Below are 17,485 nucleotides of genomic sequence, written 5' to 3'. Positions count from 1 at the left end.
TTTTAAGCTTTTACAAAATATCTTAAGTAGATTTGAATTATTCAAATTGAAAATACATGTGGATCGCATAATAACTTCTAAAAATAAAGAATTGAAACATTTAAAAATATTCGTTTTGTTTGTGTCTTATCATTTATAACTTATCATCCGACTAGTAAACATGACATTTGTAGTAAATATGTTTCTCATGATATAAAGCATCTCTGAATATTTACATTGCATTGAACACAACCGAAGCGTTGTTTTGTTACTCGATTATAAATAATTGTGTAATTAGTTAAATAATAATAATCATATATTAAATACGAGATTTCCTCAAAATTGGCACGATTCGGTAGGTGGTGGTTTGTGGGGTTGAGAAATAAATAAAAATAAATTAGAGATAAATCGTATCGTCGTATTCCGTCGAGGATGGTGCAGATTTGCTACTGCTGCGATACTTGACCGTGGCGTTGACCCAGTCGTGCGAGTAGAGCAGCGGGGCGAAACATATCACTGTTTTCGACTCCACTTTTGACACCGGAAGTTGCACCGATTCAGTAGCTTCGTCACTAATTTCGTCAATTTCACCTATTACAAAAGTTTGTGATGTCAGATACATACCATGAATCATAGATTTGTGTATATGTATTTTTACTTACTCTGGTTTGGAAGATGTTCTATCGCTCCAAACTTTCCTGCTTTCAAGGCCCACTGAAAATCAGTTTAGATTTAGTCAATGGACGAATTAAAATTTTTTTAATAAAAAATTTAAAACATTTTAATAATTTTACTTGAAACCCGTTTGCGAAGAAGAATTTTGGGCCAGAACATATAAACGTTGCGACGTCCTTAGCATATGATACTGAAAAATCCTGCACGACGCGTAGCATTTTGTTCAGGGGTACATTTTTCTTGCGGAAATCGGACGATGTAAAATCTGCTTTTGTAAAGTCAAAAGTAAAGCAACGATTTTTTAAATTGGACTCGAGTCTCTAATCTACATAGGATATAAATTGCATCGACTTACTGTTGAAGCCGGTCCTTCTGTTGTAAATGTAGAGATATGTCTTTGTAGAATTTCCGTACGAACACTATCATAAGCAAAATTTGTAGATTTAATACTGATGATATTCTATACATAGTTTGTCAACTAACGATAAGATATTTTGACTATATGTACCTCCAGTAATCCTGACGGATTATTTTCCACCTTTGCCACCGCACATCCTACATTTCCTTCGTAGATGGGCTGATTTAAAATCGCAGGAAGTGGACATTTCTTATCCAACTTGACGCAACTTCTCTGCATTCGTAAAAATCAAATTGAAAGATTTTGAGTAACAGAATTGGTATATCCTTGAGTTCGAACAAATATTACCTTCATGTCACATTCAGTTTGCGTGTAACACGTGGCTTGCGTGAGGCGTGGGATGATCCCGGGATCGGTACAGCATTCGTATCCCTTTCGGACCGGGTCAAACCTAAAATTTGTCTTATCGGAGGATTCTGCAAAGAAACAAATTAATAAATGTCATATTTAAAAATAATATACAAATAATTCCCTTCTCACCTTTTTTAACATACGTCCAGACCCTTAAAACTCTCTCATCCTGAACAGTTAGACATTCTACCGTAGAAAAATTGGAGAACCACTCGTTCCTCAGAATAATTCTGGATGTGTGCGGAAAGGTCGAGGAGTCATTGTAATATGGGACTTGTCTCCTCTTAAAGGGGAGAAAATTTATAAAATTCAGCGTCACATTTTCCGTCGCTTCACACAGAACGCGTAGGGCGGGGTCGTTCTTCGGTATGGGAACATTGGTGATTGACCTCGTCAGATATTTACCATCCACGACGAGCCCTATAATTTCATGTACACAGTAAAATTTGAGATAAATGTTTCTCAAAAATAGCTTTTAGCCATAATTGACTTACTTCTCGGCTTGAAAATTTTGACAATTCCAGCCGTTTCTGAATTAGCAGAATCTACACAAAGATACGACCCGTAATGGTTTGCCTCCAGTTTAAACCCGATCCTGGGATCAAATTCTGTGACGATGTGTGGATCCACGATGTGGTAAACTTCTTTCTGTTTTTTTAAACCAAAGAAAACAAATCGTAAATATATATATATGTGACTCAGCTAATATTTACGACAACAACAAACCTACTAAATTTCGCACACAATGCAAAATTATTATTCATAAATACATACATTTAACGGTTGTAAAAGTTCTCGTAACGTGATGGCTCCGCTCTTATCGGGATCAGAAATCGGACATGGGATCACGATTTCTTCATCCGGCTCGACTTCGTGGCGCACTTCGTCGCTCGTTATAAAAGTTTTGTAGCCTGGAAAACATTGTTTTTCTTTAGAAATTTGGGTCAAATTAGGCTCGTCAGTAAAACAAAAAGTGCGGCATACCTTTGACAAAGATGTGGAGAAAGACGCCAATTTCTCCTCCGGAAGGAGGTTCAATTACTGAACAGAAATATTTCCCGGTAATTTGCTCATTAATGCTTAGCATTTCTACGGACGTGGTAAACCAGTAGGTCGAGTTATCGTCAAATGACTTAATTTCCCGTCGGTTATGATGTCTCATTTCAGAGACGAGACCCTGCAAAACAATGTCCATCGTAACGCTGACTAGTAAACGAGAAGTTGTTTATGTGTGTGTGTACCCCTTCTCCTCTGTACTCCAATTTTACAGGGACATTGGAATGACACTCTAGTAAAATAGATTTTTGCTGATGCTGCGGTTGGCGAAATTGTGCGTCAGACGATCCATTGTTCCACTCCCAGAGGTACCGGTCCAGGACAAAGTCAGAGTTTGGGACATCGTACAAAAGAACGGCAGAGTTATTTAAGGAGGTCAAGTTTCTTAAGTAGACAGCTATGAAGGGACCTAAAAATTAAGCATTTAAGATTTTACATATGTATACACCCAACAACTTTTCATAATGGAGAATTAAACCCCATTAAAAAACCCAAGCCCATAAAATGGACAAAACTTTCACTTTAAAGTACCAAACTTTTTACACAGATTTTTCCTCGAGAGAAAGTTGCACACACCCAAGTCCATTATTTTCCCATTCAATCTAATCTCTCCATTCTTTCCGCTAAGTAATGAAAGTTTCCTTGCATTGCATCACTTTTCCATGTAAATCCATCATTAATCTACTTTCTTCCCCTCCCTCCCTTAGGATCAAGTAGCCAACATGCCACAAATCTTTGCAGCCCAAAAATGTGCCACTTTTTCATCATTCCTCCCATGTTGTAATGGTAAATCAATACTTTGTTTACTTGGTTTCACCCTCATTAATCATGCCCAGTGCTATCTTGCATACCTTTGATAACGCCGGACGGTGGGCTTGACTCCATCGTCAGCCAGAGGTAGATCAGAGGTACGATGAAAAACAGGGAAATCACAATGCATAACGCGACCGATATTTTTTTGTACATTTTTTAAAAAGAATCACGAGATGGGAGATCACTTAAATAGGAATCTGAATATTGTAAATATGTATAAAGTTTTTCAGAATTTGTACATTCTTGAATATTTTGCATGCACGATTGGACACAATAATTGAATTACATTCTGCGCACCAGCAGATTTTAAACTGCATGCCATTGATCCCTTTTACACACCGGATGAGTCGTAGGTGACCACAATATTTGTTTTTACAATGCGTCACATCGCATCATTAAACATATCGCGTTCAACAATAACAATGACACTTGAGTACTTTTTCCACTATGCACCGCACTGGTAAAAAAAAACACGCACTTATTTATTTCTCAAAATTGCCCGTAACAATACAACGCTTAAAATCATTCACTTTTCCATACCGCATGAAAACCCACTCCTCCCAAACAAACACTTTTCCATGTTCATGAAACCATTTCACTTATTCTTCTATTGACCAAACCTGCACCAGAATTAAAGTAATTCACTCACTCGAAGACGTCCAACTAATAAAATGACAATGATGTTAATACGATGTACAAATTGCATTCAGCACGCCATTAAAGATGGGCAGGAGAAGAAGCGAGGTCCACAAAAGTCGTGTAAGGAGAATCACGTCTCTCTCTCACTTACTCACTCAGACATTCCACTCTTTTCAGTTTTGGCATTATTATTACCAACCACAAATGCCAAGAGTCAAAAAGAAGAAGAAGACTACTGGTCGTCGTCGTTTTGTTAACAAAATAACTTTGGACATGTACAAAATCTTGCACTTCTGCTGAGCTCATGCTGCCGTTGACTGAAGAAAGACAGGTCTCAACTTCAAGCTTTTAAACTTTCGTCTCACATCTCCTCAAGTTGTGCGTATGTGCCTACTTAAGTTAAGTTGTAAGTGTTGGTCTTGTAGGGAAACCAGGTTTGGTACATGGAGATGTTGTTGCTTGCTTTCGCATCTTTGAGCCATGTACGTATTTACGCCACGATATGAAGTTTCCTCCATCCACCAATCTCTCTCCGTACATTTGGGGATTGCTTCTTGCAACTTTTCATCTCTTGGTGGGGCTTTGATTGCAAAGTGAAACCCATTTTTCTCTCTGGATATCTCGGATTAGGTTACTGATGACGATTCGAGAGAAGACAGAACAGAAGGTATTTCATGTGAGGAATGATAAATAACGTGAAAATGTGCTGGTTAGTGGTCTCTGGCTTCCGGACGTAACATGCCATTTTTACGTACTTTAACTATTTATTTATTCTCATTCTGGGGGAAGGCGTTTTTTAAAAAACGTGTGTCCGCATAATCTAATTACCAAACATGGCACCAGCATATTTTCTACGGTCATCGCATACATATCCTTTTACTAAATATGACCGGATGATCATCAAAATTTATGAGAATCTGTTTTCCAAAAATTCATAATAATAATTAATATGTTTTTTTGACATGGTTCCATTATCCATTATCTAAGCAGGTCTGGTGGTTGGTTGGTGCAACAAAACAGGAGCAAGTTTCATGCTTAACAGAATAAGTCATCAAACCGATTGAAACATTTACAACTTTTTTTTCTAGCTCACGCTAACATAACATCCAATCCAGCAACGTACAAAATAAGTAACTAACTGCTCGTGGTCATTGGTATTTAGGGTAAATTGTTATTTAATAATCTGTCCGAATTAGCCACACAGCAGTTGGCATTTCTTCCAAGGCTTACGTACATACAAAAGTCGTCTTCCTCTCATTTGAATGACAATAAATAAACAGAACGTTACGCACAAAACGCTACGAATTGGAATGGATTGGATTAACCATTCAGTTAAATACACAGACAACTTGTACTGTGCAAAAAAAGTATGAAATTGAATCAACTGCCAGTTAAAGTTAAATTCGGGGAGGCAGTTAAAGAAAAAGTTGCTAGTTTTGCTTGACTCATGGCACTACTTCTTTCCTTCCATTATACGCTAGAACTAATAATACTGACCCAAATTCAGTGACATGAACAGGAGCACAGGGCTTACTTCACTTCATTTCACTCTGGTTTCTGACGATAAAGAAAACAAAATGAGAATTAAAGATGTGTTCCGTCTCCTTCTGGTTGGCAGCATCTTGTTCCCACTTGCTTAATGGGCAAACCAATTCGCGAATGAAATATTTATGTGATGATGATATGATATGCGATCCGGTAATAATTATGCTAAATATTTCTGGTGGTATATATATTTAGAAGTTATTTGTAACCTTTTAAATTGCTTTTTACAATCTAGATGAGGTAAATATTTCAAATGTCAAAATTTCGCAAATTTATTACAATCAATTTCTGTACTTCAATTCCAGGCTTATTTTATTTTCCCCAACTTCTTGACATTTAGACATTGTCCATATTTATGTATGCATCTCTATAAGCCGAGCAGTCACAGAATTTTCATGCACATTTCACATTCCAGATAAGATTTTACTAATTCGTCTCACATAAAACTTCTGCAAACCGAAATCTGCTCAAACCTTGGTCCACCACGTCTCAAAGAAACCAAGTCTTAATACAAAGTTATGTAACTTTGTCGGGTCAAAGTTTACCTTTAAAATGAATAATGAACAATGTATGTACCACTGCCACCTCGACTTGTGCAAACAAACACATAATAAAATAATATCTTGCACACATATACGTACGCATTCTCCATGATGAAGGTTTTCCAAATTAGTTCCGGTTTTGCTTAATTTTTTGCCATTTATGACCAAATTTGGCCACTCCAGCCGGCCCATTTCTTACATATTTAAGTATTTCTTCTCCCTCCTCCTTCTCCTTTAAACACAGTCTTGGTCTTCATCATTAATGACCAAGAAGTAATAATGGCTTGGGTGTTATTCAACCCTCTCCCCTCTCCTCGATAACTTTTAATATTCAACCAGCGTTCATTTTACGATTGATTCTCCTCCTCGAGACGACGATGTCTTCTTGTCGTGTGTAATTTCTTCTGCGTGTAATTTATTGCACGATGCCAAAACCAGCCTGTCATTCTTCTCACATGTGTATGATGGTTGCAATTCTTGTCTGAAAATACCTGTAACGTGCAAACAAGCATAACGATTTGCATATGCCAGAAATGATTACAGGGTTTTATTTGGATATCCCAAATTCTAAATTGGGTTTGGCCTCTGCAGAGAGACCAACAGATTCATAACATCAATCGCATCTCGGCAGAAATGTGAGACATGAAAAAAAGTGCAACCCTGCCAAGCCCGAACCAAGGAGGTTGTTTGGAATATTATGCACCAAAGTTCCGATCCACCTGTATACATACATATTTATGTACATATTTAGGTAGATCATCTCGAATCGCATAAACTTGAAGGGAGACATCGAGCTGACGGACAGACACGATGGTTCCGTAAGCCTAGGTTTTCGTTAAAAACTCTTGTCTAAATAATAACCATGCAGATTTTTCTCACCCGCATAATACATTCATGCGTATTTATGTACACCATGTAAACACGTTATTAAATACATGAGGGATCTTTCTATGTACGTCTTCAATAAATCAGAAGAAGAAGCCTTGTTCTTCACATATTACTCTCTCCGGTCGAATGGCCAGAAGACGAGGAGGATATAAAACTGTAAAGAAATGGCAAAGTCTGACTGTGTGAAGTGAATGTATGCATTTGTAATGGCACCGACAGCAGAATGCCAATAAAATACGATACGATATCACATCACTCCTTCTTTGACTTTGCAAAGATGAAAGAGACACACAAAAAACTGCTTCTTCTTCTTCTTCCCTTCGCCGTTATCAGAAACGGTCGGTTGGACGATGCAGCACTCAAAGTCCTGATTTGGGGAGGTTCGTTTCATATCTTGAAGACTTTCGGTTTCGATAAAAGTCGACGGAATGTACCAGAAGGGAAATTTTTTGTAAATGTTTGTTTTTCCAGAAAGAGAGAGAGGAAAGGAAGGAAGGAATTATTCGTGGAAATGAAGTAGCTAAGAACTTTACCAGTACAATTATGCGTACAAGTGCTGCGTATTATTGTTTGTTACTGAAAGTTAGGGAGAGGCAAGATGAGACGATTGTCAAGAAAAGATTTAGTTTTAACCTCGACCCTGTCCTGTCTTGATTTAATAGCATAACGGAACTTTTGGTGTCTGTACATAAATAATTTTGGCACAACATTTTCGATATCGTATTTATTTATAACGGATCCTGCTTGTCACATGTGGTGGAGATATATCGTGTGATTGAATAATAGACAAAATGCATTTGACTATTGTACATACTTTGTTCTCACCTCTGCCCCTGAGAAATCGCTTAATATCCGGACACAAGGGGGTAAAAAATGAAGGGAACAGATTAAATTAAACTTGATACCATCTCAATTTGTGGACCAAACTTTATGTAAATAACTCCCGACTGCGAAATGTTAGCAATAAAGAAGGCATCGTGTTGCAGTACATATTTACATACATTTTACTCAGGATCAGTGCTACATAGTTTGGTCAACCAAGGCAAAAAATGATGCTGTTGATTGATAAGGTGTTGCCTTATATGTAACAAATAAAAATTCAATACAGCCAGAATTCTAGTGAAACTAACGCAAGTTGCAAATTATTTACGATTTCATCACACTTTTTCACAAGTGTGCCCTGCAGCAGTTTTAGACTGGATTTGGTTTTTGCACGTCGTCATCACTCTGACGATGATAGGAAAGTGGATTGATAATAAATATACTGAAAATCAACCAGTTGTGATATGTGGTTATCTACTCTGGATCTTATGTATAGCGATTTCTAATCTAATCCCGCACGTCAAGATGATAATCAACTATTTTATCCAAAACCACAATTTATTACACATTTCCCTGCAACCAATCCACCTTCAGCCATAATTGTCTTCTTCACATTCCCATCCCAACCTTCGCCACGTTGTCGTCCCCACCCACCCAAAATGTCAAAACATGTAAATGTGCATTATGCATGTGCATTCCGAAATAAGTATGTATTGCCTAGCTGACAAATTTACTGCTTATTATCTTTACTGAATTCTCCAATCGATAGTTTACTCTCGTCTCTTCTTGGTGGAAAAAATCTGTGTGCAGTTATTTGCAGATATCCAGTCTCGTTGAAGGGTTTACTTTATCATCACGAACAATTTTGACAGCTTTTCCTCCAAATAATAAACACTTTTCCACTACCAGCACCACCACCAAGATACAAGTGCATCCATACATACCATACATTCGTCTGCATAATACGTGCATATATCATCTCATCCCTCGCTAAATAAACCTCGTGAGCTGAATTCTATTTAGATTTCATTTCGTGCCAGGGAAGCTATTCGTTTTTAAATTGGATAATGGATTGGCATATCGTTACACTCATTAGTTAGCCAATTTAATTAATGAAGGAACAAGCCGAAAATTGGCATTGACAAGTTGGCCAAGGTGTGGTTGATCAGTCTCATTTCACATTTTTAGAGTGCACATTTTTATGCAGAGTATCATCTCGGAATATCAACTATCTCTATCCAATGAGATGAGATGGTTAATACAATTTCCCACAGTGTTTTACATACTAGACACTCATCAAACGAGATAAATTTCCCGTTTCTCGCCTAATTTTTGATGAAAATACTCTCCCAATTTTCTCATCCACAATAATTTACCTAGAAATTGGAATCAATCCCGAAAATCAATCTGTTTCCAGTGACTCGTGTGTATTTATTTTGCACGTGTGTGTCTGGGTTTATTTATTATGTCGAGCTTCATAAATTCTCAACTCTATACATTCCTTCTTCTACAAAATGTATATACACAGTAGCAAAATAAGTTACAAACATGCGTATGCGTGCAAACCTTCATTTCAGAGTTCAACTCTAAATGTCAGTATTAAAGTCAATGCTCGGATTAAAGGATGGATAACGAGGTGCTGCTGCATTCAAATGTATTTGACTTGAACCATTCATTCGAAATAAATCGAAACACGACATGGATCGTCTCGTCTCTTTTCCTACAAATACGTGCACATGTCTCACCCACTGCTGGACTTTGTAATAACGAAGATGACTCGGTTTTCTACCCTAAAAACAATTAACTTTAATGCGACTATGCAGCTTAACTTGTAGTCAATATTATTCGGAGGCACACGCATAATGTGATTATCACCCATGTCGAAGAGACGATAACCTTTGCCTATAATCATCACCAAAAACATGGAAGAATTTCGGAAAACGCTTCGCATTTAGAAGGATAAACAGTTTTTCCAAGCCTAATAATAATTGGATTTTAGCAGAGAGAATGAAATGAATGAGGTTTGTTTTGCCATGTCAATCTGCACCACAATGCTATCAGTGCTATTTACTAGTACGCATACGAGACTCGGGTTTAAGGAAACAAGGGTCCAACTTATTTTTAGAAATTTTCCTCAAAGTTTTTGAACTTGTCGGCTTCTCGATCGATGCATGTCACAATGTTCTTCATCCTCCCTCACACACACAAGCCGTGATCTTTACAGATAAGTGTTTACAAATTGCGAGAAAGACCAGGAGAGAGAAAGTGGAAAAAAATGTGGACAAGAATTTCATCAATGTTTACCGGATCTGTTTAAAATCGTGTATGTAAGCTTAACCTTTTTTCCTAAAAAATGTGGAAATCCGCAATATTCGTGTGACTCTAGAGAATTCTTGTGGATTAAACGGAATAAAAATCCTGGATAGACTTTTGTTACATTCAGGTAGAGTTACCAATTTTATGGCTGCAAGTAAAAAAAAATAGAAAAAACCTAGCCACCCTGCCGTTCATTTTATGTAAAAGGATATTCGGGAGGGATACGATGACATGACATCGTCGACCAGCAGCACATTACGTACGAATTACATACAAAAATCGATGGGCGGGTGGGCGGTGAAGAAAACTGAAAAATTTTATCGCTTGACAAGACACAATTTATTAGCAGGATTCAAACCAATTGGAACCATTTAATGGGTTCACGAACCGTTTAACGACATCGTGCAATAGTTAGTATTAGATCAACAGAGGAAAAACCGTGTGTATGGAATCCGTCTCACTATTTGCTTATTTTCTTAAAGATGAATGAATGAAATCCTTAAATTCGCAAGTAAAGTGTCCGATTAACCCGATTTCGCAGAACGTCAAAAAACAATGCTCAAAGTGCAGAGAATTAAATGAAATGAAAAAAAAGAATCATGTGAATTCATCACCTTCATTCTTTAAGCTTTCTCAGCGGCAGAGAGCTATTTAGAATCTGACAGGTTTCATTACCTCGAGTAATTGCGTTTGGTCTTATGAGACTCGATCCTCAGAAAGGGTACGCCTAGTCGTTACACATTACGTACATACATGCATTTTTTTTGTGCAGCGTCTTTTTCTCATAATAAAACGGTGCATGCAGTAGAAATTTCTATCATCATCGCACATTGTAACAAGCATGGACCGAAATTATGATTTCGAGCAATAGAATTCACAAAAAACAGTGACTACATATTATGCAACCATAAAACTTGTCCTCAATTTCTAGGAATGCCAGACACCCTTATTAGCCAACATTAATTACAATCATGACATGAAACCGAATAATAATGTCACCCAATTCAAACGTAACAGCAGCACAAACTGATTTTCTCATTATGTTATCGCAATCACAAAGTTTCCTACACTTGTCCTGCCCCACATTGCTTTCACCAGTGATGAATCCAGTCTTATTCGCCATTCCAAATTCTGTTTAACTCTTCGCAACATCAATAAATTGTTTGATCAATTGAAACTTTCACTTTCACTTTTCTTACCTTTCTGCTTTCTCCTCCTTGTCCCACAAACGATGGAAAATCCCTCCCATGTTCATGTGACCCCAAATCCATCCATCCATCCAACTTTCTTCACATTATGACAGCACACTGAGAAATTGTCCCACCTTCAAAACTGGCTTATGTGTGCTTATCCTTGTTGAATCCATATTTTGGACTATATCATCATTATCATTTCTTCTTCTCTAACAAAAAACCAACAGTTTGTCGTTGTCCCCAGATGGGACAAAATACAGGTAGAAAGATAGTCGCGAAATGGAGTCACCAGGTCGAAAAGTAGCTGAAATATGTATTTTCTATGATATTGAATGACCCAGTTTCATCCTGACTGGTTATGCTGTCTTGTCTCGTAGATAAAGAAAAGTAGAATCGAATACCAAGAAAATACGTAGTTTGAGAGTGTGTTGTTTCCTTTTGAGAAAGGAAACGGATTGGATTAGATTGAATGCATTGATTTAAGAAAGTTGCGAACACCGGGTAAAAGAAAGATGGATGGATTTGACCTACTCTTCGTTACCTACGCACCAGTTTGTATTAATGAATGATTCCTTGTGTCATGCGGAAATGCGAATTTATTTTATCCAGCCAAGAAGAGGACAGGAATCAGACCAACATAACACTTCACAAGTTGCAGGAAATAGGGACGCTTCCTCCAGGTGAGAGGCCCAATAAATGTCGATTACTAGCCATTTGGGATTCCAAATTAGATATATTACTTCCCGAATCTGTACCTAATTTTGGTCCATTGCTACTTTCATCAGTACATATACTAAATCTTTTGAAAATGCTGGAATTCGACGGGCATCCAGTCTCCGTTGCAGTACGGATCCGCCCACCACCCCAAATTCAGTCGAGTGAGATACAAATTCGATATTCAAAATGTTGTAAATATTAATTTTTTAAAATCAAAATTCAGAAAAAGTAACAAACTCCTTCATCCAAGTTGAGGATCCCACCACGATTTCAATCACTAATCCTGACGATTCTTCAGAAATTCGAGTATTTGGCTTTACCCATTGCTACTGGTCGTTTGATGGTTACGCCGAATTACAAGATGGACATTTTATCCCCGACTTGAAACATGAGAATGGGTCACGATACGCGGATCAGGTTAATTGATCAGCATCACAAAATAATAATTTTTTAACAAGTAATTTAACATTCAAGATAAAAATATTCGACCATTTTGGGAAAGAAATGGTACAAAATGCATGGCTCGGTTACAACAGCAGTTTCCTCTCCATAGGAGAAAGTGGATCTGGAAAATCATGGACTTTGTTTGGAACGGGGACAAATAAAGGTAAAGCATTTTTTCCTGTTCGGTCATACAATTTTTCGAAAATTTATAATTGTATCGAATCAAGGAATCATCCCGTTATTCGGTGCCGAACTATTTAAGACGATCAAAGACAAAGAGAAAGGTTCATCATCACCAATTGGACATATTAGTTCCGAAGTAAAGCTGAGCATGATGGAAATCAGAGAAAACAAAGTTAGAGATTTACTCGCCGGGGGTAATAATACGAAGTACAAGAGCGTCGTGAAAATTAGGGAGCATCCGAAACGAGGGTTTTATGGTACCCCAAAAAATTAAATATTTAAAATCTAACTGGAATTAAAATCTCAATTTAAATTTACTTAATAATTTAGTTGAAGGACTCCGATCTGTAATCGTTTCAAGTGCTGACGAAATTCAACTTCGTCTCGATGAAGGTCACCTGGCTCGGGCAGTTTCCTCCACCTCGTTCAACCTAAATTGCACCAGATCCAAGACCACGGTGATCGTGGAGATGTCCATAGTTCAAAAATATAGGAATGCTAAAGGAGATGAAGTAGCAATGTCGGCACTTGTCGGGTTTTATGATCTTCCAGTGAGGTGAAAAGCTCATATGCATTATACATAGAGCTATTTAGTAAATTACCACATATTTAGCAGTATTATTATTCTATGTATTCAGTGGTGTCAGAAATTGTGATAATGGACCCACCGTCAAATTCAGCACCAATAAGTCCTCATCTAATCATGGACAAAGAATGACCAACCCAGCAATGACTCAAGGGCCCTCGTCCAACACTACCACGACCATTCCTCCCCCACTTAAAAGTTTCGATGACCACTTCACAAAACTGGTTTCCGCCCTTGGAAATAATTCAAGCATTTCGTACACAAATTCCACCGTGACGAAGCTACTCGAACGGGCTTTGTCAGGCAATAGCAAGACTTACGTGGTGAGTAGTAATATTAATATTTAATGCATATTATGACAGATTATTTTTTAAATACTGAAATTCGCAGCTTTCACACTGCATTCCGACCGAAAATAGTTACGAGACATCATTATCTTCTCTAATATTGGGTAAATATTACCGAATTACATCAACTAATCCTAACTAAATCTCCCCTAATTTTGTAGCCGACAAACTCCAAAGGTTAACAACCCACCCGTTAATCAACGAAGAGATGACCAACAAATTGATAAGGTACATCGTACAACACGAGTTTAATTGTGATGCAATTTTAACTCATTTTATTCCTTAATTTTTTTAAGAGAACTTAAATTGGAGAATGACAACTTGAAGAAGATGCTGACAAACGGAGATTTAGAGAAGAATGAGTTTTTTTCATGGCATGACAAACTCAACTGGTTGAAGACGCAGGATTCTGAAGAGTTTCGGCGACAGTTGATTGACGATGTCAAATCTCAGACAAAAGACAACGAAAGGGAAATTAAAATACTGCATCAATCTTTGGAAGAGAGGCTAAAATTGGCTAAATTAGATAAACCCAGCGTATGCAAATTATAAATTAAACGAAGGTCTCATGATTTTGACATTTTTAAAAATATACAGGACAACTCACAAAACATCAAGAAACTCGAAACTGAAAAGAAACACAAATCCTTCATTTTCAATTTAAATCCTGACTGTCAACTTTCCTCCAGGATTTTCCATTTCATTTCGGCAGGATCGACAGATTTTGGATCTGCAAAGGGAAAAGATGGCACAATCCATGTCCAGGGTCCAGGGTAAATAAGTAACTGCACTTCGAATTCCCATATCACATACACACCCACATGTAAAACTTGATTTTTAAATACTCAGAATTCGTGAAACTCATGGAACTTTTACCTACACTGCAAAAGAGAACAAAATGACGATCAAACCCACCGGACCTGACTGTCTCATTAAAGTGAACGGAAAACAAATACTTTACGAGTCTCCTTTGTTCCACAATGACAGGTTGGTTTGGAAAATGATTCATGTTAATGATCTCTCACTTTGATACAAAAAAATCTTGTGATTCGATGTTTTAGAATCGTTTTTGGAGGCTGCCAAATTTGGCTGTTTCAAAACCCCAGAGAGCCCTGGGCGGAAAAAGGGTTGTCGTCTCCACTCTCGAGCAAGATAACGTATCAATTCGCGGAGGAAGAGATCACGTCAAAGTCGTCGTTTTTCAACTATTTGTCTCACCAAAATGGTGAGACATGTTGCAATATTGTTGTAACTTGCCTGCATTGTTTACTTATGGATATAAATTATTAAAACAGGATCCGTCCTTGTCTCACCCAAACTCAAGGCAAGCATTCGCACAGTTCTTCCCCTCGTTGACGACGCCAACGCCATGTGCGACGACTTGGAGAGAGGCGTTCGTTTTGATCCTATTGTTCTTCACGACATTCGTCAAGTGTTACTTTCCTCGGGAGCTCAAGATCTCGACAGACTTTCCAATTCTGATAAGAATTGTGGCGAACAGAGAGAATTTGCCGTCCAATTAAGCCTGTACAAAGAGGATATTTCCTTTGTTTTGTCAACCAATGAATTTTTAGAGAAATATGAGAAAATTAAGGATTCCTTCATACAAAATCAGGAGGATGGAATTGTCAGTGCGGCGATTGGAAGTGTGGTAATTTGATAAGAAAATGTCTCATTGGAGGGAAATTGATACGAATTTGTGACTGTTTTAAACAGAATTCGCCATCATCATCCTTCGCCCATAATGACACGACCTTACTTGACCTTGTCAACACGGAAGTTACAATAGGTCATGGTCTCCTGTCCTTAAAGCCATTAGCGTACCTGATTCAATTTCAAGATGAAATTGAAATTCTCGACTATTTGACTCTGAAGACTATTGGTTCAATTAAGGTTTATTCCTAAATTATTTATAAATTAAGCATTCACATAAACCCATAATTAATACCATTGTTTGATTTAACAGGTTGAAGTCGTTCCGTGTAACGAGTATTTCGAAGAATTGAAAAATGTTCACTCATTTCTCATTGATTCTTCCGACCTTCTTGCAAAACCTTTGCATTTTATACTAAAAATTGGGACTGCGGAATCACTATCTTCCAAATTCAGGGTTAGCTCATAATTTCTTCGATTACATGACAATTTCGCCACTAAAATCAACCATTTATTTCAGGACATTACGTCCAAATACAAAGTTCATACCGAACCAGTCACATCAACCGGAAAACTGGACTTGAAACCGTCCTATTCATCATCAAATTCTCAGTATATTTACGAACGGAGATTTTCAATCGAGCACGTCACTCCAAAGGTATTCGTATTCCAACCAAATAACCAGACGTACTTACATAGAAAATGCAAAAATGGTCTTAAAAAATTCGATAAAATTAATTGTATGTCATTTCATGATTATCTTAACACATCAGTTAATAGAAAGCTTGGAGAGGGACTTGGTCATTTTTACCTTTTATGGGAGACAACGGCCCAAGAAGATGCGAAACCAGTTTAAATCTGAATACAACGATCGCAATTACACAAATTCTCAGAGTCATCCAGAACCAGTGACAATAGCAACGAACCCATATCTCGGATTGGTACAGAAGCAGAGGGCTGAGCTCGTTGTTTTTGGAAGTAGAGGGGCAAGAATACAGCAAAAACTGGTATGATTATTGCCACAAAATAAATTAACAACACTTGAACCTTAAAACTATGACTAAACAGAGTCACAAAATTTCATAATACATATTTTATGCTTACATTGAGTGACTAATACCACATGAAATCAATTTTGTCCTAATAATGCCGCCTATTTGGACAGGGAATGTTGCAAAGTATGCTCGAATTGTCGGATAACTTATCCCAAGATGCAATTCCTGTTGATTACATTAAGAAAATTTGCAATGCTAAGGACAAAGATGTGGCGTCCGAGTGTGTGTCAGCATTTAAAGGTAAATTGAGATCGTACTAACTTAAATTTAAATACTATTAAGTAATAATATGAGGTTAATTTTATATCAATGCATCTGTTTAGAGGAGTTCACACCACCACCGGAAATAGAGCCGGTAAAGAAGTTAACGACTTACCAAAAGATAAGCGAAGTTTGTGCGATAGTGTAAATATATTTACTAATGGAATATAAATACATAAATAAATACTATGTATTTTATATAATTTATTTTATTGTATACAATTGTCTTCACTTTCACCAGGTGCATTTTTGCACAGAAATTTAATTGGAAAGATGGGATTACTTGGAATATAATGCTTCGTGCAATTTCACATTTTTTAAGCTACCATATAAATATGTATCTACTTATATCAAAAGCATAGGTACATATAAATCCGTCGTTTTGATAATCATAGTATGCATGCAACTTAGGATTAGTTTCGTCCAATTGCAATTAGATAGATACACCTGCTTTCACCTTCTGCACTTCAACGGAAATATTTTGATTTTATTATTTTAATGAATTAGAACAGAAATTCACAAATAGCTCATTTTCTTGCGTTTTAGTTAACTTCTTTCCTCAAATCGTCGTCTCACCTTGCCTCCCAGGCTGCATGAGATGAGATCCTAGTCTCACCTTGCCTCGCTGAACTGTACTTCTTTTCTGAAGTTGTCTCACTTTTTCATGTGTGTACTTCGTATCCAAAGATATACATGCATTATGGTATTTACTCATTTTTATTTAGACTTATAAGATGGGACACAAAATGTGCAACAACAACCATATAAAATTGCAATTTCGATACAATTCTTGTTAAGTAACTTTTGTATTGGTTGATCTCATGAATTTAGAACATAATTTAGAACATTCTAATACCAATTCATGGTTGATCTCCTGGTTTATTTAAGCGCCATAATTCTATATTTAATTCGTTAAAATTACGATGAACAGTTAAATCAATACTTCTGCACTTAATATTTTGCTTTAGCTCCCCACAGAAAAGTCGATTAATAAGTTTGCAT

At 37.1% G+C, this 17,485-nt stretch overlaps 2 protein-coding genes across 5 annotated transcripts; one reads left to right on the top strand and one right to left on the bottom strand.

Annotated features, from left to right (window-relative positions):
• Positions 1–107: 107 nt before the first annotated feature.
• LOC110853604 lies at positions 108–4,238 on the bottom strand. Of its 4 annotated transcripts, none has more exons than XM_035854227.1 (13): positions 3,579–4,238; positions 3,331–3,489; positions 2,665–2,888; positions 2,408–2,600; positions 2,198–2,334; positions 1,918–2,071; positions 1,553–1,843; positions 1,361–1,488; positions 1,163–1,285; positions 1,010–1,073; positions 774–922; positions 642–693; positions 108–570 (listed from the first exon to the last, which is right to left on the bottom strand). In XM_035854227.1, the coding sequence occupies exons 2-13, from the start codon at positions 3,443–3,445 to the stop codon at positions 377–379; spliced, it is 1,824 nt and encodes a 607-aa protein (XP_035710120.1). In that variant the 5' UTR covers positions 3,446–3,489; positions 3,579–4,238; the 3' UTR covers positions 108–376. The 4 variants fall into 4 exon arrangements, with proteins under 4 accessions (XP_035710120.1, XP_035710121.1, XP_035710119.1 ...); XM_035854228.1 differs by having other exon boundaries at positions 3,331–3,749; positions 3,833–4,238; XM_035854226.1 differs by having other exon boundaries at positions 3,331–4,238.
• Positions 4,239–11,276: 7,038 nt separating this feature from the next.
• Positions 11,277–16,690, top strand: LOC110853602 (kinesin-like protein KIF28P). Its single transcript, XM_035854430.1, has 19 exons — positions 11,277–12,115; positions 12,178–12,371; positions 12,429–12,561; positions 12,626–12,838; positions 12,912–13,137; positions 13,220–13,490; positions 13,558–13,618; positions 13,676–13,742; positions 13,811–14,051; positions 14,112–14,287; positions 14,364–14,501; positions 14,576–14,739; positions 14,810–15,165; positions 15,231–15,407; positions 15,481–15,624; positions 15,688–15,825; positions 15,941–16,174; positions 16,333–16,462; positions 16,546–16,690. The coding sequence occupies exons 1-19, from the start codon at positions 11,803–11,805 to the stop codon at positions 16,629–16,631; spliced, it is 3,462 nt and encodes a 1,153-aa protein (XP_035710323.1). The 5' UTR covers positions 11,277–11,802; the 3' UTR covers positions 16,632–16,690.
• Positions 16,691–17,485: the final 795 nt, after the last annotated feature.

Source organism: Folsomia candida, unplaced genomic scaffold (assembly GCF_002217175.1).
Source record: "Folsomia candida strain VU population unplaced genomic scaffold, ASM221717v1 Fcan01_Sc008, whole genome shotgun sequence".
Taxonomy (NCBI): Eukaryota; Metazoa; Arthropoda; class Collembola; order Entomobryomorpha; family Isotomidae; genus Folsomia; species Folsomia candida.
Note: the sequence above shows the minus strand (reverse complement) of the source record. Positions and strands in the feature narration are given on the sequence as shown.